Below are 27,159 nucleotides of genomic sequence, written 5' to 3' on the forward strand. Positions count from 1 at the left end.
AGTAAAGAATGTGTGCGATGTCCTCAGCACAGCAACGAAGCCATTGTTAAACCACAAGAGTGTCTGCTTACAAGCAAGGACCTTTAGCAGGAGGTACAAACCAAATTAAATACAGCTTAGCTTTCAAAGTAAAAATGTTACTCTGCTTGAATGAATCAACGTAATTTGCTATTTTAAAAAAAGAGCAATATCCCAGTTATCCAGATTTCAAGCGACCGGCAACCCAACCAACTGGCAAAAAAAAGAGTGACCGGCAACCCAACCAACTGGCAAAAAAAATATATAAAAGCTTAAAATTGTAAAAGCAGATGTTCTCCAAAACAACACACAACCCCTTGGTGAAGGTGGAAGCAAACATTCAGCTAGCAGAGTGCTCTAGTCATGTCCTGGTTGAAGTAGTTGTTTGAATAGTTTCAATAATGTTGTTTGTATAAAATGGTGTCAGCCATGAAGAGCAGGTCAATGCTGTTCACCACTGGGGTGACTCTCCAAAAGTGTCTCCCTATCCCTACCTAGTAAGTATCTTTATTGGTATATTATTAAATATATTAGTGAGGCTTTATCTGTAAACTTGGGGAAGGGAGTGGATCACTGTTACAGCACAGTGAGTGGATCACTGTTACAGCACAGTGAGTGGATCACTGTTACAGCACAGTGAGTGGATCACTGTTACAGCACAGTGAGTGGATCACTGTTACAGCACAGTGAGTGGATCACTGTTACAGCACAGTGAGTGGATCACTGTTACAGCACAGTGAGTGGATCACTGTTACAGCACAGTGAGTGGATCACTGTTACAGCACAGTGAGTGGATCACTGTTACAGCACAGTGAGTGGATCACTGTTACAGCACAGTGAGTGGATCACTGTTACAGCACAGTGAGTGGATCACTGTTACAGCACAGTGAGTGGATCACTGTTACAGCACAGTGAGGGGATCACTGTTACAGCACAGTGAGGGGATCACTGTTACAGCACAGTGAGGGGATCACTGTTACAGCACAGTGAGTGGATCACTGTTACAGCACAGTGAGTGGATCACTGTTACAGTGCCAGCAACTGGGGTTTGAATTTAAATGTGATAAGTTATAGGATTTACCCGAATAAAGTGAAATTTACATAATTAAGGACTCCAATTCTGATTTTTCCCAAATTACTTTACATTTTGCACTGACATTTGAGTTTTAAACTGTTTATTCTTAATGCAGGTGTATTAGTTAGGCATTGTTAAGAGTGAGCCTCAAGCAACTCACAATATACATACAAGTTTTGAAGCTTGTCTAATCCAGTGAAAGCACCATTTGAATCCTCAATCGCCCATGAGATTTCATTATTCCTCATATCCCTGCAGAAAGAAACCTGCTGTTACCAGACTTAGTGGGGGGGGGGGGGGGGGAATGATCTCACTTACCAACACCAAAAAACCAGCATTGATACTTTACACAATTTAAAATATATATCAACCAAATAAATGGAATGTGTCCTATTTCAGTTAGCCAACTGCACAATACGAGGTGTCACTACAAAATCTGAGCATGAAGGGTCAGAATGATAGAAACAGGCATTGATTTAGCACCCAAATAGGCACAAATAGTTCAACATTTCTGTTGAAGGCTTGAAACCTAATAAGTGCTGACTTTTTCCACAGGGACTAGCTGTACTTCTTTCCCTGATTTCTGTTTTTAACCATGAACATAGGAAGTAGGAAATGGCCCATCGAGCCTGCTCCGCCATTCAATACGATCATGGCTGATCTCATTTATGACCTAACTCCACCTACCTGCCTTCTCCCCATATCCCCTAATTCCTCTCTCATGTAAAAATTTATCTAACCGAATTTTAAATAGGTTTAATGAGGCAGCCTCAACCACTTCCCTGCTTAGAGAATTCCAAACATTCACTACTCTCTGGGAAAAACTATTTTTCCTCATCTCTGTCCTAAATCTACTCCCCCGAATCTTGAGACTGTGTCCTCTGGTTTTAGTTTCCCTGGCCAGCTCAAAAAACCTTCCTAGATCTATCCTATCCATACCCTTCATAATTCTATATGTTTCTATAAGATCTCCTCTCATTCTTCTGAACTCGAGCGAATACAATCCTAGACGATTTAATCTTTCATCATAAGTCAACCCCTTCATCCCAGGGATCAACTTAGTGAACCTCCTCTGGACCGTCTCCAAAGCCAGTATATCCTTCCTCAAATATGGAGACCAGAAGTGGACACAGTACTCCAGGTGCGGTCTCACCAGTATCTTGTACAGTTGCAACATTACCTCCCTACTCCTGAATTCAATTCCTCTAGCGATGAAGGCCAACATTCCATTTGCCTTCTTAATAACCTGCTGCACCTGCAACCTAACTTTTTTGTGATTCATGCACAAGCCCTCCCAAGTCCCTCTGCACAACAGCAGGCTGTAGTTTTTCACCCTTTAAATAATATTCAGCTCTTTTATTTTTCTTGCCAAAGTGGATAACCTCACACTTACTAACATTGTACTCCATCTGCCAGACCTTTGCCCACTCATCCAGCTTAACGATATCCCTCTGCAGACTCTCCACATCCTCATTACAATTTGCTCTTCCACTCAATTTGGTGTCATCTGCAAACTTGGCTACACCACATTTTGTCCCCTCCTCCAAGTCATCAATGTAAATGAACAGTTGTGGGCCTAACACCGATCCCTGCGGCACCCCACTTACCACTCTCTGCCAACCTGAAAAACTCCCATTTATCCCGACTCTCTGCCTCCTGTCAGACAACCAATTTTCAATCCAGGCCAATAGACTTCCCCGGACTCCACTTTGCTGTAACTTACTGATAAGTCTCTTGTGCGGCACCTTATCAAACGCTTTCTGGAAATCCAAATATACAACATACTCATGATCAACTTCATGTGAAAGCTTTGCGATACTATGCTACCAAGAATGGCATTTATTGCAAGATTTAATTTAAAAATATTTTTAAAATATATTTTCACCATGCCCCAAACACGTATACTGCAGCAAACTGCAAGAACAGACAGCTTAGTGAACACGAGTCCAAGATTCTCACATTAAATTAAAAAAATTTAAAAATCAGAATTTGAAGATGCTACAAAACATGCCTGGTCATATCCTTTTTTTTCCTAGACATTTTAGTGTGAACAAGGAAAAAATTAGTGACTTCCAGTGTGGAAAAATTTAATTTTTTTGTTCTGGTTTTAAATCTAATCAAACTCTGTAAATTTGCGCACAAATTCAATTGGCAAATGGGTAATGCTTGCCGATGGCACTCTACCACAGAATTCCTCTATGAAGTTAGTTTCCATTGCTTTGCACATGCTCTGAGAATAGAGCCTCCATGTTTTGAGCTCCAAGTATTGGTTGATGCTCTATAACATCACACAAATTGTGTCTTTGAGCAAAGTTTCAAATTCTACCACAGGAAATATTAAACAAGATGCAAATTGGAAAATTAATCCAGAAGTTAAAATAAACCAAAATAATTCCAATTTTTTTCCATTCATGACAAAATAAATTTTCACCCTTTTGCCCTTGCCCTAATCAATTCGCTTTCCTTTTTCCACACAGCTGGTCTGGCGTCAATGGTTGGAGCCTTGTCAATCAGTAAAGGCCTGGAATGTGAATATGGACAGTGACCCTAAACAGAAGAAATACCCCACTCCAAAAAATAAAACAACAATTTAATTTGTTCCCTTTCTGCTTTATACTACTTTGAACCAATCTAGATCAACTGTGATCATTTATCCGCTAAAGACTTAACCAAAAGCCAAAAAAAGCACACAACTTAGTCCCATTCAATTTAATTTAGGACTTCATGCTATTTCACATCAGCTCAGTTCAGCAATTCAACTAAGTGGATCCTAAATTACAAAAGAGGGAGAATTAATTTGGAATATGTCAACGAATATTGCATTAAGAACTCTGCCTTTTTTGCCATTTTAAGATTTTAATTGTTAAATTGTTAAGTGTAACTTGGTAGCAATTTCTTTTCCTGTAAAATTTAAATAACTACTTGCAGATCTATTGACATCAAATGGGTTAGAACCAAACAAAATGTTTGTGAATTTCTACAAAGGCTTTCTCAGAATTTTCCAACTTTTACAGCTTTCACTATCATGCAAGCAGATACTATAACACAGCACTACTCTGAAGGTTTTAACCACCCAGTCCTAAAGCTGGCTGCTTTACCGGTTTTAAACAGCCAGTAAAAGGGTCTGTGTTTGTATATGAAATCCTGTAACCACAAGATCTGTTTCCAAGACAGTGGCACTTGTGCTCAGCAGTGACCACAAGGGGTTACAGACCAGCACAGGGCACTAGAAATAGAAGAAAAATCACTCCCCCCCCCCCCCCCCCCCCAATAGAGAAGGAAAAGCATGGGAGACGAGCCTACAGGAAAGTAAGCATGGCAGCAGACCAGTGAGGGGCTCAGCAGTTGCAGAAGACACAGTCGGGGAATCCACTTGGACTGCTGGACACTGGCTCATGTGAACGAGGTATTGGAACTGGGACTCGAGAGGGTGTTGAGGGCAAGAAGGGTTCCTGAAGATCCTCGGGCACTGAATGTTTCTTGATCATATCGGAGGTTTGGATCTGGAGCTTGGGTTACCGATGAATTGAACAGGAGTACTGCAAGGGACCCAGGCAATATTATTGGCAGGCAGAAGTTAAAGTATATCACATTCTTCATGCATTATTACGTGATAAAAAAGGAACCTTAACGTTGAAGCCATAACACTTGACTAGTACAACTGAACATTCTTTCAATGACTTGCATATACAACTGTAGCAAACACAGCTTCACTATCCATTGTGGATGATTGAGACAGAGGACACAAATCATTCAGCAACAATTTCCATAACTACTGCAGGTTCAGATAAACCCCATTCTCATTGAATCTTATAAGTTTCATTTAGTACAATTTACAGAATGTGGAACAAATGATATATTTTCAATCTCCATGTCAATTTATTTTATTGAACAACCTTATTTCCTCTGCATACTTACAGTGTAAGCAGGTTAGACAAGCCACTAAAAACTCCATCAGCGATGTAACTCACTCTGTTGTCTCCCATGTTCAAATTCTGAAGCAACTTCAAGCCCATAAATGTATACTCATCTAAACGAGTCAGCTGATTATAGGTCATGTCCCTGAAATAAAAGAAATAAAATAATTTAGAAAGCTTGAAATAAACTATGTTCTTATTTTAATACAACTCTCCCATCCCTTTGACAACACCTTGACTATTCATAATCTGGGTACAGCAACACTACTCAGAATCCCAGTGTATACAAGTCACAAAGCAGCAACCATTATAAAAAGCGAAAATTCTAACAGCAGCTGACCAACTTGTAAAAAGAAAGCCAACATAAATTATTTATGATTTAAAACAAAGAAAGCAGTATTAAAAATGAAGCCATAACCACTGGCATTTTCTTTGGTCTAAAAACACTGCTTTGTTGTCAATTCCAAATCATGGAGTGGTCTGTCGGAAGAATGATAGAAGCAGCATTGGAATTAGTGATTTTTTTAAAAAAAAGACATACAGTCTGTGCCACCCAATTGACCTACAACGCCGGTATGTTTTGAAGGGTGAAAGGAAACTGGAGCACTTGGAGGAAACCCATGAAGGCACTGGGAGAATGTACAAATTGCTTACAGACAGCACCAGATTCGAACCCCGGTCAGTGGCTGGCACCGTAACAGCTTTGCGCTAACCGCTGTGCTAACCGGGCCGCCTGGCTAGCTTAACTAGTGATGAACAGAAACAGGAAAATGTACTCTGGTTCAAAGACAGATTGACAATCCAGTTTTACATCATGAAAAGCACAGCATAACTACTGCTGTATCCATGTCCAGATTACTTTGGGAGTTACAATGAAATGTTGCTAAAAATTTGCTTGTAGAGGAAAAATGCAATTTTTCATCCTCTTTTTAAAAAAAAGTCTGGAGTAAACACATCAATACTCTATCATGTTAACTACATAAAACAACAACTTGAAGTTAAAAAATAGCAAATGGTTCTTCATTTTGACAACCGTGGACAAGTTACAAAGACTAGGTTTTCAGGAATTATTTACAAGAAATAGAGGTAGAAAGGGAGGGAATTCCAGAGAATAGGGTTGGGGGTGGCTAAAATCGTGGACCATAGTGTTTAAAATTGCAAATCTATAAACTGTAAATCTAGTAGCATTAGTGAATAAAATTATGAACAAACTCACAGCTCTGTCAATTTCTGGCAGAACTCCCAAGCATCAGCACTTATCCTGGCAATGGCATTCTGACTCAGATGCAACTGTTGCAGAAGTTTGAGGCCATACAGCCAGCCTTTGGTGACTTCAGTTAAGTTATTATGCTCCAAGTCCCTAAAACAGAAAAGAAACGTCAATTTTCTCCCTACTAAAATTAGCATCTTTCTTAATGCCCGTCAGGTAATAATTTGTACAAAAAACACAGTAAGAGCCCAATCTCCTAAATGAGTCAAAAAATGAGAGCAATAATCAAATTTGATTACAAAATTATTAGTGAAGAAGTTAGTACAATGCCACTATTTTGCCAGCGACTTGGGTTCAAATCTGCCATTGTTTCTAAGGGGTTTGTACGTTCCCCATGTTCACAAGTTTCCTCTGGGTGGTCTAGTTTTCTCCATTTTAGACTGATGGGGATAGTAGGTTAATTGGTCATATAGGTGTAATTGGGTGGCACAGGCTCATGTGCCAGAAGGGCCTGTTTCCATGTAGCAACTTAACTCTGACAAATGTGATGTATATGCAGATTAAACCATGGAAGGATTTATACAGTAAATGGAGGGCCCTGCTGTAGAACAGAGACCAAGAGCTACATAGTTCCAGGAAAGCAGCGACACAGTTAGACAAGGCCGCATTTATCACATTTGTCTTCATGGGTCAAGGCACTGAGTAAAGGAGTTAGGGTACGATGTTACAACTATACAAGAAATTCATGAGATCACATTTGTGATGTTACACACAATTCTGGTCATCCAGCTATAAGAAAGATCTTAGTAAGCTGGTAAGGAGCAGAACTGATTCATAAAAATGTTACTGAACTGTTAGGCTTAAATTATAAGGGGATGTAGGAATATCTGGGAATTTTTTCCCTGTAGTGTAAAGGAGGCCAGAGGTGGCAGTGAGGGTGGTGGGGGGGGGGGGGGGAAAGAATAGAAGGAAGAAACCTGGGGGCATATGGCATAAAATTAGGGTAAGATATGGTGGATATTAATAGGTATAGACCCAAAGAGCGTCATTTTCACACAAGGTGGTCAGTATGCAGAGCAGTTAAGTTTAGATTTCTTCTATACTTCTCTCCTACCGACCTCATAAAGAACAAAAAAATTATGATTTCAGTCTGTGCCCATCCTTTAAATGAGTTGTAGCTCCCAGGGATGGCCCCTGTTGAGAAATGGCTGCCCTAGATTACATTACACAGACAAGGCAATCATCGACTTATCCAAGGAAGAAGAGTTAATGCTTTAACAATTATGTTCACATGACTTTGATTTAATCAATCACTTTAACACTCTACTATACAAATATTTCAAGTGGTTCGACCAGTTCCAATTGTCCCAGAATAGATATTAAACAAACTTACAATTCCTCAATTTCACTGAGCCCCCAGAATGCTCCATCCTTGAGCTCACAAATCCCATTACGCTGAAGTTTCAATGATTTCAATGAGTCAAGGCCATGAAATGCAAGACTTTCAATAATTCGGATTCGATTTCTTTTTAGTTCCCTGTTTAAACACCAAGACATAAATTCAACTTGCATGATGGTTAAGTTTCTTTTCCCCTTAAAATTATCAAAACTGACAAGGATTTTGAAAAAAAAATTAAAGCTTGGAAAGAGACTAGTAAGTACCCTTTTTACAGAGCGATCCCACTTAATTGGCATGTGAATGACAGGCGGTGTTTAAAGCCAGGTCAGGTCGTTCACACTGAACCAAAAAAAGCTGGGTCAGGAGCTGATGCATTTTGCTTAAGCTCTGATACTACCTTCCTTGCCGGTAATTACCGGGATGAAAGGGACCACCACATTCGTTGTATTCACACAGGTAAGCGAAGCAGTTAAAAGGAGGTTAATTCCCATCTTCCAATGGTAGTGTAAAAAGGGGTATGGGTTGAATGTGCACCATAATTCTAAATATTCCTGGTTGCAATGGATCTTTATAAAATGTTTCCCCCCCCCCCCCCTTTGGTGGAAAATATGCCCATCCTCCCCAGGCTGAGTGTTGTTGATTCTACTCAGCAAATTAAATCCTACTTACAATTAACTTTTTTTCCCCATTCACTTGGAAGTTCCAACAGAACCACATCAAAAATTTATAGCAAGGCATCAATTTCAGTGATGCTCAGGTCAAGTCTTATTTATGTTTGTCCCTAATTGTGTGCAGAGGGTTTCACAAGATCATAAGAAATAGGAAGCAAGTCATTGGTCCCTTGTTCGGCTTTGTCATTCGGTAAGATCGTGGTTGATCAGGAGCATGCCAGCTGGCTCGGATCCAAAAAATCCCTCTTGATTTTGAATATATCGAAGAATTCAGTCTCCACTGATATTGTGGTAGTGAATTCAAAAGATCAAAGATCAATGACATAGAAGAAATTGCTAATCTCCATCCTTATGGGTGATTTCTTTATTCTGACACTCGTTCTCGAGTTCTCCACTACGGAGTGCATGCACTTAACAAAAGCACTTTTAAAGAAGCAAATGAATGTTGAGCCTTCTGCAGATTCAGAGAAGATGTCAAAGACAAGATCTACCTGCACCAATATCCTTTTTCAATAGTAATATAATTTTAGCAGAGTCTACATGATCACATCTTCAAATTGCTATCAGCAAGTCTGTCTAGATTCTACATGAAATAAATTAATCAAGGAACTCCGTTTTAATCACTTCTAACAATTCCCTTTTAATTGCATCCAAAAATCAACTTTCTCTTCTTTGTAAAAATGCAAGGAGAAATTCTTTGTTACCAGAGTTAATATCCCCCAACCTAAACAAATTGGGAGAGAATATAGTATAAAATGTTAGTTTTCCTGTGTGGAAGTCCATACTGCAATGCATATTCAGTTGAATACTTGAAGATTGACTGAAGTTAAAGGAGCATTTGGATTCCCACTGTGCGAGGAGAAAGTAAGCTGATGCAAGAATTCAAAAAATACAAAAGAAACTTTCAAGGATCATGTTCTCTAGACCTCACAAATGAGACTTTACAACCTAGTTGCAAGGTTGCAACACTCCCTTGATCACATACAATCAAAAAATCTAAGGATGTTGGAAATTAGTCAAAAACAAAAATTGCTGAAAATACTCAGAACCAGAGAAAAACCATTAATAAATTATAGTTCATCGACCCAAATAGTTATCAATACCAAATATTAACATGTTTTTTTTCCTCTCTCCTCAAATATTGGTTGATCAGTGGTTCTACTCATCAACCTAATCAATTTGCATTCAAACAAGTCAGTATTAATCTGAAGGCACTGCATCTCAAAGCACTTTAAAAACACAGGCAGGCTTCTGCATTTTGAACCATACACACACACACAAAAAAAATCACTCACAGGTACTGAAGATGAGGCAATTGGAAGCTCTTTGGCTGAATGACGGAGATTTTATTTCTGTTCAGTTTGAGAACAAGCAAGGTGCTGGAGAGATTATCGAAACAGCCTGACTCGAGGATCATTATTCGGTTGTTGTTCAAATGTCTGAAAATTATATAAATATCAAATTATAAAACAATCAACTTGTATTTGCTCTCACACAATTTAAATAAAGCTCCCTTTTAAAAAAGATATCTGAAGGGTTTAGGGCTTCACATCTACATAATTCAATTGAGGAGGAATAATTAACAAAACTCCTTCTGCTCCAAGGCTGCTTTTATACCCATAACACTATTTAAAGAACTAAATAAAAAGCCTTCATTACACAATTACATTTAAAGAAAGTGAATGCATGGGTTTCAAGCACACTGATTAACAGGGGTCCTCAAACTTTTAGACCATCAACCCCAGGCATGGAATCCTGGCACTGGGGTGGGGGCACTACCAAAGGTACAAAGAACAGATACATTTTTCTTCTACGCTCAGTCCGTCCTCTCGTTAGCTCTCAATGTATTCAAGACCCGCTCTTGCGAGAGGTTGGCCATCACTGCCATAGACACTATTTTCCATAGATCTGCTCCTGCTTTTGACCCCCTGGCATTTATCAAGCCCTTGGATAGTCCCATTGAACCCCAGGGATCAATATCGACCACTTTGGAGGTCCCAGGATTAAATTTTTCTTCAATGAAAATCTCGAGGATTTAGCAGCTGCCCATATATTGCTTCGTGTGTAGATTAAATGTTATGTTTAGTGGACATCCTTTCTACCCAATCAGAGTAATGCATTTTACTCTGTCAATACAAGCTAGTTCTACAAATGAAAAACTACCAACAATTAAGCATAAATCCAGAACCTTCAATGTAGAGCAGCATTTCATTGGGTCTAGGCTCAGCACTCCTCTAAAATGTCTTTCATTAAAGGTAGCATCTCCAGCATAAATCTCAAATATCATGTATCCCAAGGATCTAAAAGGGCAGGTTTAATATACAATTACAGTACAACTCCAATTATCTGAAATCGGATTCTCCTAAATCCTCATTTATCTAAAATTTAAAACTTTTTTCTGATAAATGAAGATATCAGAAACAATCAGAAATTCTTATTTATCCAAATTTTTTGGAGCCAAACTGACTTCACAGGTTGAAAAAAAAATTTACTCGACATGAAATTAGAATGACGATTGTCCTCGGTTAGGTAAATCCTCCCCATCTCTTACCTTATTGACTTTTCCCTCTTAACCTTCCCCTAATGACTTTTCTCTCCAACTCTCCCTCTCAAACTGCATTCTACTGTCTCCCAGCCGCATGCAGTCAGAAGAATTCCTTGTCCTGGCGTCATGAAGGAGAGTGGCCTCCCAGGCAGGAGCGATACCTCAGTCTCAGTGGCATTTCCTGCCCTTCCCTCTTCAGCACACTGACGCCGAACCCTCCCCGTAGCCTACTTCTGCACACAGGACAGACTACCCAGTGTGTGGTAGGCTTATGGGAGGATCAGAGTTGGGACGGGTGTCAGAAGCTCTGGTGACCAGGGAGAAAGGAGCCTGTTGAACTGCCAGTGAGTGTTCTTCCAGCCCAGGATCAGTGGCAGTGGTGGGGTCACATCAGGGATCGGCAGCAGTGGTTGGGAGGTCTCTGTGGTCTGCATTTGGGACATGTTGGGGATTGGCAACGGCCAGCATTTTTTTTGGGGAGAATTAAATATTATTTTAATGCTTAAAAAGCCTTCCCTTGTTGTTTGTCGTTGTTAAAACATTGATACAAGTGATTTTCAGTTGCTATTGGGTAGATTTAAAAAATGACCAGTTCTCCAAAAAAAAAAGTTTATCCAACATAGGCGTGGTCTATGTGACCAGTTCAGATTATCGGTGTTGAACTGTACAATATTCTTAATCTTTCAAAAGGCAACAATAAAATTCCTTCAAACTGAGAGGCTCCCATGCCGAACTATTCATAGGTACCATTTTAAAAGTAGTGCATCCTGAAGAACACATCTCCTTAGATGCCAACTAATCAGAAACTGCAGATTGGCATAGCTAAATATTGGGAGCCCAAGTGCCCACAATTCTGCTGGAGTTTAATTAAGGCATTAAAAGTTCCCATCACTTATCCAGTAAGCAACATCAGGGTATGATTAACTAGTGCAGTGCAGGGAGATACATTTAGCCACTACTTTTGGATCTGTCCCCTCTACATAGTAAGTTGTTTATTCAATTAAGATTTTTGAGCCCTAGGGATATATCAGTGTTAAAATAGGACAGATTGCACTTAATAGCTTGCAAAATACTCCAGCCCCCCAAAAATTCCCTGTACCCCCCTTGTTGCAATCTGTGCCCAATGTCTGGAAAACACAAGTGCAGCAGACTCCATGGAGCCTATCACATAGGCTGGAATAATGCAGAAATCCATAGAAAACAAACAGTTCAAAGAGCTTTGTACCTTTTCAATTGGAAACTGAGGCACTTGCATAGAATTCAACAATTTACTCAGTACATAATCAGAACCCCACTTCCCTGCAAGGGTTTTTTTAAAAATAAAAAAAAATGGATTTTCTGCTCAAGTTATTCTAAATACTTTGGTTAAAGATTGTAGTTTGTCTCTTTAACAAACAATTAGTCTTGATGCCAGTCTTGCTGTCTTGTAAGAGCAACCGACACAAATGGTTAATTCTGAAATTCTGAAGCATGACCAGTAAGCAAGAATTAAAAATTGCAGTAGAAATGGACAGGCTGGGCAAAAGATATTTAACATTTAAAAGTTCCGATATCATAATAATAGTTACCTTCATTACAACTGGCCTTTATGAAGGATCTAAATCTTAATGACGTCTGGAGAAGACAATCCGAAAGAAAAAGATTATTCTTTTTACTCTAGATAACATGATTCCTACACAAGAAATTATTTATTTTTGGCATCAGCTCAATTGGAGAGTAGGATGGTGAATTATCCATTAATACCAAACAAACAAACCATGATGGTGCTTAAATAAACTACTGTTGGGAAAAACTGAATTTTGTAGTTTCGTTAGAGCTCAAATCGAGTTGTTCTGTGAGATGAACTGCCTCTCTACTGAGGAAAACTTCTTAATTTGGGATGCTTTGAAAGCTCATTTAAGGGGTCAAATAATTGGATAGATGAAAAGTATTAAAAAAGACATTAGTGCTTTAGAACAATAAAGATAGATCAATTGGAAAAAGATTACCAAAGAAAGGGTATGGAAGAGAAATAGAGAAATCTGATGAACAAGAAGCTCAAATACAACACATTACAAACATAAAAAATGGAAAAACTAATTTTAAGATCCAGACAGCAGTTTTATCAACGGGGTGAAACCCCATAAAATCTTGTCCTTGCAAATAAGGGCTTAAGAAACCTTGAGAACAATTAATGCGACCCAAGCAGATGGTGATAAGATCTCATAAACCAAATAAATGAAACATTTGAAAGATTTTTATAGAGAATTACATAAATCTGAATTTGAGAAAATCATAGACGAGTTCTGATATCCAATAGAGCTTCCGAATTTAGATCAAGAGAGAGAAGAGCCAAATGCCCATTCTCAAATGAAGCCATTACACTGACTTTGAATATTACAAAAGTGAATTTTTCACAAGATCCAGAAGTGTATCTTTTGGGAGACATTAGCAATATGAGTTTTAAGTTATCAAAACACCAAATTTATTTTGTGAAAGTCATCTTAGCAATAGCCAGGAAGAATAGAGCAGTTTCATGGAAGTCTGACTCCTAGTTAACCACCTCATGATGGAATATGGAAATACAGAGTTGCATTCCCCGAGAAGATCACTTACAAGGAAGAATTGTGACACATTTGTTAAAATATGGAAACATTATTTGAGCTATATTAGCACCAAGTTTAAGAGAGTGTGTGCATTTTTATGAAGACAATTGATTCTGTATTAATACAAATTTATTGATTGTATAGGAGAGTGAGGTAGGGAGAGAAGGGGATGGGATTAACACATACTGTGTTTACGAGCATGCGTGTGCACATGTACACATGATAGAGATACATATACACAAGTTGATTTGTTTATGGTTTGTTGAGTCTGTTAAAAATCAAAAATAAAATATTTTAAGAAAAATTGGGAGCAGACTTGTGTAAAGATTCCATTATTGTTATGTAATATAGTACAACTCCGATTATCCAAAATGGTTGAGAAACGTTTTTTCTCCCCCAGAGAATTAGTTATTTTTTTAAAAACAGCCCAGTAGCAACAGCAAATCACTTGTAACAATATCTAAACAACAACAAACAACAAAGTAAGACTTTTAAAGCATTAAAATAACATTTAAATCTCACCAAAAAATGCTGGCCATTGCCGATCACCAATACTTCCCCACCGAGGCCCCACTCTTGTGGGAGCCTGAGCGTCCCGCTCCTACCTGGGAGCCCAAGGTCCCCTGCTGCTGCCGCCGCCAGGAGCCCAAAGTCCTTGGTCAGTTCAGCTCAGGAAAAATTATGGATAAATGAGGATTTCTGATTTGTTTCAGATATCCTCATTTATCTGAGATTTTTTTAAAAATATGGATAACTGAGGATTTTGGAAAATCCGAAATCAGATAATCGGACCTGTACTCTATTACATTTAGAATGTAACATACATGAAATTCTTTAAATTTGACAGAGAATGAGACACCAACAAGGAATGAACGTGCAACCCCTGGTTTACAAGGTCAGTGCTCTAACCACTGAGCTAATCGGTGCAGCCTAAACACTGATAGATCAATTGAACTAAAATTTAATCACTAACATGGATAATTTCTTCAAATTATTACTGCAATAGTATAGTTCAGTTACTGCATGCATGATGAAAATCTTTAAATAATTTATTGGGAAGCCTGGATCTACCCCAAAATTTGAGAAAATACATTTTAAGAGAAAAAAAAATAGGTTGGGAAGAAAGAAACAAGGTGTTCGTTGTTATCTAGATTAAAAAAATGAAGATCTTGTTGACAGAGCCCTTCAAAATGTGATGATAAGTACTGACCACTTTCTTTTGCATGCTATTCCTGCATCACAAGATTAGCCATTACACCATATTACCCCAAGTTTGTACAGTTCTCAAAAGGGACTAGAGGCACTTTAAAAAATACATGCCCATACTTGTAAATTGCTAACAGAACATTTAAATATGTAATCTATAATGACCAAGGTTGAGATACAGGCAGATCACAAGGATAATCAAACCATTTATACTCAATTATAAACCTTTACCATAGATAGCAGGGCGCTCTCACATGCACTTTACATTTTATCTATATGTTGGTCCCTCCATTTACAATTTCATTGCTTTATTTTCTATTGCAATGTAGTGCAGAAAATCCCTGGTATTTCGCACCTATTGGTAGATAATGGATAAGTGAACTTTCCAGTTGCTTGAGACTTTGTGTTGTGCGAATGGCAAACCAAAGGTGAGGTGCGCCAGATTCAAACTTGCGTAATTTTTACCAATTTTTTTTTTCTGTGATTTTTTTTTGCCAGTTATTTGAATTTGGGATAACAGGGGATTTACTGTACATTGACATAAAGCAATACAGATAAGAAATTTTTAAATTACTCACAGATTTTTCAGCTGCATCAAAGGAAATGAAGAAATTTTGATTTCCGAAATCATGTTTGAACTCAGATCTAAAGTCTCCAAAGAGCTGTATTGCTGAAGATCTTTTGCAATTATCTCTGTCAACCGATTATGCGTTCTGAAAAATAAAGCAGTAATCTAAGTTATGGTTTATTTTTTCTAAAAACTATTTTCCCTTACCCCAATGAATCTTCTGTAGGGAGTTCAAAATGAACTCACAAGGATCTGCTCAAAAGCTCTGGTGAAATTGCAATTTAAAAAAAACCCACCTAGAGAGCATAAACCAGTCACTGGAAGAATGTTAAAAAAATGAATAGGGATTGAAGGGATATTTTTACAATCCTGCAATTAAATTACTTTCAGTAATAACAGCAAGTACACAAATTCTACTGGCAATAATTGGAAAAATTATAGCAAAGTACAGAAACTAATTTGAGGAAAAAATGTTTCTTTACATTGAGGCACAAAAGCAACAAGTTTTCCACATGAAAAATCGGCTTTACATATTTTAATAGATACTCCCCACCTTATGACCCATGCACCTTACAACCATCCGTACAGACAACCAAAAAAAATTCTGTATAGATTTGAAAAATATATGCAAATATAAAATTATGCTTGGTCATACCTCAACCAGTGCTAACAGCTGCGAGTGTACGACAGTGACTGCAAGATGATATCCTGGCATCTCTCAGTTCTCAGGATTAAAAAAATGCTGTACAGATACAGCAGGCTGTCAGGAAAGCGCGGGGCAGTGGGAACAGTGTGGGAACTGATAGCTTGGAGACTATATGCCATGCTAACATATTTTTGACTTATGTCCATTTTGACATACAACTGGTTGGTCAGCACAGAACTCGGACTCTAAGGTGTGCATTTAAAAAAAAAATCAGTAAGAAGTTCATCCCTTTCTGTGCGTTAAGGAATTGACATGAGGAAGTGGATCAGCCTCGACAAAATAATTTGTAATGCAAAAATACCCCATGGCACTCCAGATATTAAAAATTGAGTGGGCATCCATCCAAAAAGATAGCTTAATAAGGATAAAGCTTTTAAATGTTTTAAAAATTGACGGCTCTCTTACATCACTACTCCTCTCATCTCAGTGGCTGTGCTGCCTTACAATAACCAACACCACATGTCCAAGGATTGGACATTTTCAAAGAGAGTATCAAATATTAAAACTGTTCAAATAAAATTCAAAAGTCTGGAGATGGAGTATTTCAATGTTTTAAACTGCCCATCACCTTTGCTCTTCACTTCAACACTTTGACAAGGCCAAATGGCAGATGTTTTATTTAGTTTATAGCAGATATGAATTAATTAACTTAGCTTTACTTCAGCTGAATATATCACAAGGCAATTGGCAAGGAAAGAAAGCATCCACACAGTAGCCACTAAACAATAACTTTTATATCTTTATTTTAAAAAAAACACTGCAAGGACAAGCCAGGGAACATGACATCTGTCATGGGCAAGTTACTGAAGGGACTGAGAGAAAGGATCTGCATTAATTTGGAAAAAAGACTGTTTAGTAGGATAGTCAGTATGGCTTTGTGTATATGAAATTGTGATTTGAAGAGGTGACCAAGATGATTGATGAAGGCAGGGCAGTAGACTTTCTCTACATAGAGAGTGGCAAGTCCTTTGACAAGGTCCCACACAGTAGGCTAGTCCTGAAGGTCAGATTGCATGGTATCCAGGGTGAGAGAACCAGTTGGATACAGAATTGGCTTGATGGTAGGAGACAGAGGAAAGTAGCAGAGAGAAGGTTGGTGCTTAGATTGGATGACTGTAGCCAGCAGTGTGCCACAAGGATCAGTGCTAAGTTCCTTGGTGATTGCATGTTTAGTAAGTTTCTGGATGACAACAAAACTTATAGTGAAGTAGATAGTGAAGGTGATCCAAGATCCAATCTAAGGATTGGATGACCTGGGAAAATAGGCCCCAGAATGATTGATAGAATTTAACTCAGGTGTTGCTCCTTGGTAGGTTAAACCACGGCAGGACAAATAGTGAAAGATAAAACCCTGGAGAACATTGCAGAACAGAGACTTGGGGGTGCAGGTACTTTGTTTCATGAAAGTGGTGACAGATGTAGACAGGGTTCTTTGGCACAGGCGTCTTCATCAGTCAGGTCCAAGGGGTAAAGGTTCCATTATTGTCATGTAATACTACATTTAGAATACAACATACATGAAATTCTTTAACTTTTGTCTATCCCAAGATTCTAGGTGAGAGGGTAAGGATCAAAATAGATAAAGGTATATGGAATGAACTGCTCGGGAGAATGCAATGCTTAAAAGAATGAGAGAGGAACATGGATAGGAAAATTGACAAAATGCAGGTAAATAAGACAATCTTAGGTGGACAATTTGGTCAGCATGGACAAGTTCAAGAAAAGGGTTGTTTCCACTGTGGAAAACTGACCATTATCTTAAAACTAAAACAATATTATTTCAAATTATGGAAAGCATTGTACTTACAATGACAAGATGGTAACATTAGTTGTTACAGCTCCAAATGACGGGACTGAAGAGAGCAAATTATAGTTGATTTTCCTTGAGAAGAGAAGCAATCAGTTAGCAATAAATTTGAAATTTAATAGTATTAAACAAATTCAAATATTGGCAGGATACTCACACTTCCAGCAGACCACGAAGACCATCAAATACAGCATTTTTAATGGTGACCAATCGATTATGGCTCAAATCTCTGCAATACAAGAATGCAAAATTCAATGCATACTCAAACATAATTCTTTTTAATGTATAATGAATAAGTTATCTGCAACTCCTGTATCAGCCCCACTAAATCCTACTCCTCCATCACCCAACTTTGCTGCCTCCCACTATTCCTTCAGATTTAGAATCATCATCCCCTTCAAAATTCTACAAAACTCAATCCCTCCTAACCATACTACCTGCCGCCCTAACAAAAGAGACCCTCCCTCCATACACATTCTGCTCACTCTTCCAGAACTGTATCGTTACATTTATTTCTGTGAAATAACTCACGTTAAATTAACTGTAGATAAGTTGTCTAAATAATGAAAGAGGATGGATTCATTCATTGCCTGCAAGTTCCATGAAGCAAAAGAAAGTGGTCTTCCAACAAAGTCTTGAAAAACTCATGAGGAAGATTACCAATTATCACATTGGAACAATGCAGTTGCCGTTTTATTTTAGATATAGAATAAAATGTGTATGCTGGAACTTCAAATAAAACTATACAGAATACAATTCAAGTTTAAATCCACCCACCAGAGACTAAATGTAACAAGAATTAGCAGCACAGTTCATTTTTCTTTGTTATGAGTATCATAAAATCATGTACAGTTGCATTTGCTCCATATGGCTAAAGTATTCAAGTTTCACATCTTCAGTTTCTCAATCCGCATTAAGCAAAGAATCCATTGTTAAAATGAGTGATCCACGAACAACTGTTAAAAGCTCTACTCATTCAGTGAAAGACTGAATGTTTTAAAAACTCGAGGAGTATGCATTCTTTTGCCCGCACCTCTTACTGTGGAGCGGATTGCTGGCTCCTGGCGCTGACAATCCAAATGTGATATCTGACTTTAACTCCATCTTAATCTTAACAGGCGTGCATGACAAGAAAGATAACTGAGCCACTGTGGTACAAGTTTAATCATAGACTACATCTTAGTCAAAATCTGCACATACCTGCTGATGGACTGAACATGTGTGAACAATGTCTGTATTAATGTACGTTCTGGAGTTCATCCAGAGTTTGTTCACATTTTAAGAGAAATGTTCATCTGTATACTTCAATACTTACCTTGCAATGACATGAACTATAGAATTTTAATATGGTTGATCAATCAATATTCTCTGCTGTGAAAGATGACCGTCTTGAAAATGTCCAATTAGTGAAAATACATGGCTGATTGTCAATAAGGACTTGCTGGGCTTCAGGGTCTATTTTGGTGCAGCATCTCTTTTGAATCTTAGATAGAATAGAATGCAATTTCTAGAGTTTTGACACAAATCCAATTCACCAGAAAATATAGTAGAGGTGCAGAGTTTTTGGTGAGAAACAATTATGTAGTATACATTCTATGAGACATTACCCAAAAAGGTAAACTTTTTGTGTGAGACATTGACCCACTCTTCACGAAAATTATATTCAGATATGCTTAATGCCATTCCATGAAGTAAATCCAACAAAATCATTATACAATGCTAATTGCAATATCTCAGGGCTGGAAACCATAATTATCTTTCCAAAGAATGGAAACTTAACTTTAATAGTAGGCGTCCCTCTCAGACAGCTGTCAGCTAACTTTAAAAAAAAATTGTTTTATAATAACTCAAAGTTCTATAATGACTCGAAAGCAAATACTATTCGACATCAGGATAATAGCATTTATTGATTCTGCTGAATATTTGTTTCAATATCCAGCTCTATGTGATTCACATCACAAATTTAAAATTGTTAAGTGTTATAGATTCAAAATCACCTTCAATATTCATGAGAGAACTGAGATAACCACAGGATCAGCACCAAGAGGAGGCATCCGTGGGCACTGCCCCCAAAGGAGGTGCTGTGCCCCCCCCCCCCCCCATTCAGTCACAGCCATCGCTGGCCGTCAGACCCGCCCCCCATCTCCTCCTGCATCACTGGCGTCTAGCTTGATGCACACTAGTAGTGACTCTCCACCTATCTCCAGCTGCGTCACTAGCATGCCAAGCGTCAGTGTTTCGTGACGCGACAAAATAGTAGGAGTGCCTTCCTTTCCTACGTCAGAGGGGCAGATAGCCCCCCCCCCCGAATGAGTCACCCTATAAAAACACTAATCCCCCCCCCCCCCCCAACATTTGTTCTGGTGCCGACCCTGGATAACCAGTTTTAAAATTTGCCTCCGAGTTATTTTATAGAATTGAAGGTACAGGTACCTACATCAATGTAAATAAAATAACTGCAAAGTTTCTGCAATAATTTGTCAGCAGATTACATTTGTTTGCACTCCATGCTAAGGCCCGAGGTCTCTAATAATTGGCCTTAGCACCACAGTTAAGTATTGGTAATCGTAAAGTCTGAACGATTTTTAAAAATGATATTGCACAAGGATGTAGAAACTTGAAAGAGCATCTTTCCAAGAAATCTGCTGGAGGAATACTGAGGTTTTCATTTTCCACATATTTGGCCTAAACGGTTGAGTATTTTCAGCATGTCTGCAATACTGTTTCACTTGTGGAACATATAAATGATCATTTTTCTATATTGATACCTCTATTAGCACCCAGGAAGCATTCTTAGAACCAAAGTGCTTGTGGAATCAACACAAAAAGTACTCATTATGGTATTACATATGGAAAGGTGCTTAAAGGAGAACACTACTGCGTGGGAATCTGGCCAAGAGCTCAACCTCCATTGGCACATCTGCACCAATTGAAGTAAAGCAATCTGCCTTAAATAGGCACAGTGTTGAGCGAGCCACAGAGGAATGGAGTAAAGGATGCAGCCACTCTCTGCTTAGATGTATGGCCTAGACGTGTACCCAACCAGCATGACAATTGCTGCCATCCCCTCAATTAAGAGATATGAAGCCAAAGAGCAGGGAAGGCTACAACTTCCATTAATCAGCCAGGAGGGGACAAAAAAAGTAAAATCGCGAGATTTTGGTTGTCTGCCAATGTGGCTGGAGCTCCAGCAGAATGCAACAACACATGGGACAAGTAGATTTTATCTAAAAGTACAGTAAAAACCCGTGCTATCCAGCACCTATGGGGATTGGTAGATGCCAGATAAGTGTATTTTCCAGTTGCTTGAGACTAACTCTTACTATGCCCTAATAGACCTATATTAAGAATAAACAGTTGAAAAATCAAAAATACTATTCTGTACTTACACTGAGCAACCCTCTCTTGCATGAATGGATAAACGTTAAAGCATTTTACTTTATTTTCAGTCACATTCTTTAAAAACATTTAACCATTGCTACATCTGCAGGTTCCTCCCCTTCTACAGAGTCGCCCGAAAGACAGTAACTTTTCAGGTGCTCCCCTACTCACAGATTTACCATTTACTCTTTGGGCAGCATCGTGCAAGAGTATCTTACAGCATACGCTCATGACGCTTGCAGTCTCTACAGCAATCAGGCAAATGAGTGCACTATAAACAACCCATCAAAAAAAATAGGTGTAGTATTCTTATTCAACTTGTGATGGGTTGGCTGGATGCAACCTCATCGCAAGTTGAGGAGCACCTGTATAGATAATTAACACCACCCTCCCCCCCCAAGCTGACAGATAAAGCCTCTGATTGGGGCAACCCTTACTAGATGACACTTTGAGAGTCACCCCAACAGCGAGTAGCATCAACCAGCTCTTCATCCTGGGCGACCCCATTGCTGTTTCGCACAACTTTATTCAAACAGCTGCTACAAGCAAAGCACAACCAAGGCCCTCCATTGGCTGAACATTTGCTCCAATCTTCACAAAACGTTTACGTTACTTCAGTGAACATTTACTATTTTAAATTTGCATTTTTTTAACCTATTGTTTTATTCTTAATTATTTTAATTTTTAGCATTTATTTTCCTCAATTTTTGTTTTTGCCTGTTGCTTGAGGCTGTGGTCGTTCTGGACATCAGGGTTTTTGCTTTATATACTGGACAGCGTTCAGGCTCCATGATCTAGCGCACTTGAACCAATCACTTTTGGGGCTAGTTCCAAGTGGATATCAGTGTAATTTCATTATGAACAGGCCAAAACAGTCTGAAATCATAAGGGACACTCCTCAAGAAAGAAAATCAAAGTGGCTACAGGCAGCTCAGTAAAATTTAACTCCAAACTCTACTCTTACGCAAAATTAACAACAAAGGGATAACATGGAATTAATTTTCTTATTTAAGCTTTCACATGTAACCTAAACATGTATTAATGTTTGTGAACTTGCCTCCAAATATCCAGAAAACCATTGATTTAAGCTGTATTGTCTAGACATGACCAGAGGTGTTAGAACAGATTGAGCATGGAGAGTTTTTTTTCTAAAAATGGGGAATCCAGAACGACTTGTTGCCAATTTAAAAATAAGGGCATCGCTAATTTAAGCACGATGAAGTACTTTTGTCTTCTTCCAAGGACAACAAGTCCATGGAATTTTATTCATCAAAGAGTTAAGAAAGCAAAGTTGTTGCACATTTTAAGGCAGAGATAAATCGATTCCTGATAAGTTTGCAACATGAATTAAGTACATAGGTTGAAATAACTGTAGATCTGGTTACTATGGAACACTGCCAATGTCACATTTAAAAAAAAAGCAATAATACCAAATTGTAACATGCTTGGTCAGCTGTGCTTGTCAACTAAAATTGCAATTACTGAGCATGGTTTTCCAACAAGTGCAATCCTTAAGAGTAACGTAACTGATAATGTTGATGGAGCTAAGCTCTCCAGTTGATTAGCTTCCAATCTGATTCAACATCATTAAACCTGAAAGCTTTTTGAATGTGGTTTAGGAGCATTAAAATGAGTAGAAATTTATACTTTGTGATTCACCTCAGCTAAAGTTGACAAGCCTAATTTATTGAGCCAATTGATAAGTAATGGTAATTCTGTAGGGTAAAAACCAATATTTTCTAATATCAAAAAGATAAAAACAATTTCCTTATTGAGCAAAAATTGTTTAAATGACATCTTTTATCCAAAAAAGTACAGCACAAAATCAAATTCTCAATAGATTAAAAATAAATTTGCAATCTCATAACAGGTGTAGAAAAGGATGAACCAACAAGAAAAAATTGGTGCAAAATAATGTTATTTGGACAGGTCAGAATAAATAGACCTGATTACTTTAAAATTATAACATCCATTTGTACATCACAGTGTCTGAAATGGACCTATGTATACTAAGGTGGGTTGCATTCCTCGAAATCCATCCATTTTGTGATTTTCTATGATCCTCTTTCCCACTGAATCCTGCACAAAGGGGAGATGCTTTCTGATTGAACTTTTTCTTCTCACATTTTATCAGTAATAATGGTGACACACCACTATTAGATTTGAAAGTTGATAAAGCCTATGGATTAAGAAAGGGTTTAGGAAGTGGAAGTGAGGAGATCAGGGAAAGAGAGAGGATTCATGGGTCAAGGTGGTGAAGAAGTTCAGGAGATTAATGGGTTAATGTTGGGTCAATGGATGTGGAGTAAAGGCTCAGGGATTTACTTTAAAGAGAGACAGCATAAGAGTTGGCCATAGTTACTACAGCTCTCTATAATGTGGTGAAGAGTGTGGCTGCTTTGCAGTCTGAGATGTATGCTCTTGGAGGTCATGGCAAAAAAGGGATTTGGATGGGACTGACCCACACAATTGATGTGGTGACATCATAATCAAAATCATATTTCCCCATGGCATTGAATAACTAAAATCAAAATAAAACAACAAATTGCTCCAAATATCTTCCACCGTCTGTAACCTTTCAAGATACTTGAAATGACTGTGTTCTAGCTTCTAACTATTTATATTTTTTCACCAATGTTTTCAGGTCCTGAAGCATTGAATTCTGAAATTCTTCCTGAGACTGCCAATTAAGTAACCACATAGCAAATAAATTTCAAAATGTGTAACCATTATGTTGCCAGCTTTGTACTGAAGAAAGATAGAAGGAATACACAATCTGGCTCCTCGAGAATGCTCTGTCATTCAACATGATCCTGTCTATTCTGAACCGATCAAAGCTAGTGACTTTGTAACAGGAGTTTCAACAAAACCAAAACTAATCCTCATGTGTTTTTTTTTTAAAGTAAAGGCAATGCTGGAGAAACTCAGCTGGTCAAACAGTGTACTTTATAAAGAGTATACTGATCTGCTGAGTTCTCCAACATTGTGTTTTTACTTCAATCATGGCATCTGGATACGTCCATGTTTTACCCCTCAGGTTTTTTCCCCCCTTATTCTTTATTATCAATAAAGCACATGCTTGGAAAATTTAAAAAAACCAATCGGTTTGATGTCATCTGCTTACTTGTGTTAACTTCAATGGGAATTGAAAACTAGGACTACATTTCTATAACAATGATTGAAACAAAACAACTCTAAAGTTGTTACTTGTTTGTCCAACTGTGAACTTTTAAAATAGGTTATATAGAAACTTGATCATTTGTTTTTATGGTTTTGAATTCTGAATCAATAAATGACAACAGAATCAATAGTTCAATTCACATAACTGCAGAGGAAGATAAATTATTCACATCACTGATATTATGCAGGAACGGGTGCTGAGAACATAGCCTCTTAGTGCCATCACTGTCTGAATTATTCAGATGGTAGGAAAAGCATATAGCATCTAATAAATGCAAGCTTACTGATTTCAAGCTTTCAAATGGCCTTCCCCATTCAGAGGCCAGCATTCAATTATGCCTAATCACATTTTTCTTCCTACCACTTGTTAATTTTTGGTGTTTTCAAAATAGTCACTTAAAAGGCAGACAAGTTATACATCTTGCAGCACCTTGATGAGCCATGCGTTTCGATATTCTCGACCTCTCAAAAACTACTTTTTTCTTCTTAAGTGACAGTAACCATTACATTTTATAACTGGAAGTGGATGAGTTTTAATAAAGTCACTGGGAACAATTGTTTTTCTTAACTTTCGAACCATTTTGAGATATTGTTGCAGAACTTGAAATGATATAGAATGGTAACAGCAAATACTACACATCTTACCTATCCACAAAAAATTTTTTTACAGCTGCTTCAGAAACAGCAGTTTGTGGAAGAGAATTTTATATTCCCACTGCAGCTCTTCTTTGGTGCCAATAGATTCAGTAAATTGCCATCAAGTATTCTAATTGCTAGAAACCACTGTCTGCTTCAATGATCTTCTCCCATGAAAAGTGCAAAAGTATATCACTGCATTCTTAATTTTGAAGAAGTCATGCTTTTATATGGGTAAAAAAGAATGGAGTTTAACCATATAAAAGGTTAAGGCACATCAAGAAACAATCAAGGTTTCTCAGCAGTTTGAGGTCAAGGAAAGTGGCAGTGAAGCAAATTCTGGTGCTGCCACTATACTTGGAAAACTAGTGTTTTCAAACAATTAGAAAGAGGATGGAAAACAGCAGATATTTGGAAAGAAGCATTTGCTGATGTTTTTCTTGCTCAGGAGGCAGCCAACTGCACAATGGTGGAAAGGCAATCCAGTGTTAAGGGATTAGTTAACCTCAAAGGCTGCAATCAGGACAAGAATGGACCAACCCTGGGCATATACTGGGCCGCCAGAAAGACATACCCACAAGGGGTCACTCTTTCTCCAAGACTGAGCCTGAAATGCAATAATATGGACAGCTTCTAGTTAAATATCTTGAGGCTAACAGGCTGGAAGACATATTCCTCAGAGTTAAAAAAAAATCGCAGACTCCAGTCTTCATAATGTCTTGTGGCATCAATTCAACCAAATCCAAGAACATTCTCCTGATTATCATTATCCTTCTGTAGAGCTTTTGCAAAGGTGTCAGGATACCACAGCACAGAGATAAAAATGTAATTGGCAGTGCTGTTATACAGTACTTACCATATATTTCAGTATACAAGTTGACCCCATTTTTTGGGCTATCTGGGCCTCCCGGAAACAAATCAAATTTTTTTAAAAAAAAAATAAATTAAAAAAAAATACACCTCAATCACAAAAACCAAAACTGTAAATTAAGTTTAAAAACCTCAGCCTATCAGACAGCAATGGTCCACAGAGCTGGAGCAGAAACCTCAGCCTACCAGGCAGGAGCAGTGACTGCGACCTTAGGGTCCTAGGTAGGAGTGGTTATGGCGGTGCCCAGCGGGGGGAGGTGTTTCTAACATCAATTTGTACATCGAATTGACATCAATCTGCTCCCCCCCCAGTGAATTTAAGTTCTCAAAAGTATATCGACTACTCCTTAATGAGAATTTTTTTTAAAGGGGTTCATGACTCAATTTATACACCAAAATATATAGTTCCAAAAACTTACTCAATGTTTGAACATAGCCAAAAAAGGCTCTACTCCAAGCCCCCACCTTCCCTTTCTATCTGAGCAGAGAGATCAAGACAGCATTTGACCAAATGTGGCAATAAGAAGCCCTAGTGAAAATGAAGTAAATTGGATAGAGAGAATAGAAAAGAAATGATCTTATGAAATGGTGAAAATACACCGCCTTGCTGGAGGAACTGGGTTGGTGTTTTCTGCGTCTGCATAAATGCTGAAAACACTCTGCAGACTTTCGTTTCTCACTCTTATTAAAGAGTAGAACAGCTTGAAGGTGCCACATTAAGAGAAGCAGAATTACCCTTTAAAAATAGAAGATGATTAACATGATGAATGCAAGTTTTTATTCTATTCTCTGACTGCTACTAAATCAGTGGTTTCCAACCTTTTTCTTTCCACTCACATACCACTTTAAGTAATCCCAATGCTATAGGTGCTCTGTGATTAGGACGGAATTGCTTAAGTTGGTCTGTGAGTGAAAAGGGAAGGTTGAGAAGCACTGCTCTAGACCCAATTGTTACTGAAATATTTTGCTCAAGACAAATCGTCATTGGACCATTTCCTTTGGAGTTGTGAAACTGTGCACATAACAAGTCAATGAGGTACAATTAAAACAGTGGTTTTCGACCTTAAGCAATCCCTTACTAATCAGAGAACCTATGGCAAAGGGAATACTTAAAAGTGGTATGTGAGAAGAAAGAAAAGGTTGGGAACCACTGCACTAAATAATGGGGTACGTCTCTTCTGTCAAATGCAGACAAGATCAATGCAGACTCAACTTTATGGTAAAAATCTACAAAAAGTTGGCAGTTTTACTCATTCCAGGAGGCTAACATACACAAAATTATTTTGCTGCAATTCCAATGATCTAATATGCATCTCGTTTCACACAAATACCATCGGAAAGAATCAAAGCCATCATAATCTTGAAAATTATGATATTGTATCTGA

At 38.1% G+C, this 27,159-nt stretch overlaps 1 protein-coding gene across 3 annotated transcripts in view; it reads right to left on the bottom strand.

The window, feature by feature from the left end:
- LOC138765128 (leucine-rich repeats and immunoglobulin-like domains protein 2) overlaps positions 1–27,159 on the bottom strand; it is a 62,461-nt gene that overhangs the window by 20,611 nt on the left and 14,691 nt on the right. For 2 of the 3 annotated variants that reach the window (XM_069941921.1, XM_069941922.1), the window contains exons 2-9: positions 17,865–17,936; positions 17,708–17,782; positions 15,205–15,339; positions 9,586–9,729; positions 7,614–7,757; positions 6,227–6,370; positions 5,012–5,155; positions 1,265–1,345 (exon numbers count right to left, since the gene is read on the bottom strand). In XM_069941921.1, coding sequence (XP_069798022.1) covers positions 1,265–1,345; positions 5,012–5,155; positions 6,227–6,370; positions 7,614–7,757; positions 9,586–9,729; positions 15,205–15,339; positions 17,708–17,782; positions 17,865–17,936 — 939 coding nt within the window. Of the gene's footprint in view, positions 1–1,264; positions 1,346–5,011; positions 5,156–6,226; positions 6,371–7,613; positions 7,758–9,585; positions 9,730–12,403; positions 12,450–15,204; positions 15,340–17,707; positions 17,783–17,864; positions 17,937–27,159 lie in introns of those variants that run through there. The other variant, XM_069941923.1, reaches the window with a different exon arrangement.

Source organism: Narcine bancroftii, chromosome 5 (assembly GCF_036971445.1).
Source record: "Narcine bancroftii isolate sNarBan1 chromosome 5, sNarBan1.hap1, whole genome shotgun sequence".
Classification (NCBI taxonomy): Eukaryota; Metazoa; Chordata; class Chondrichthyes; order Torpediniformes; family Narcinidae; genus Narcine; species Narcine bancroftii.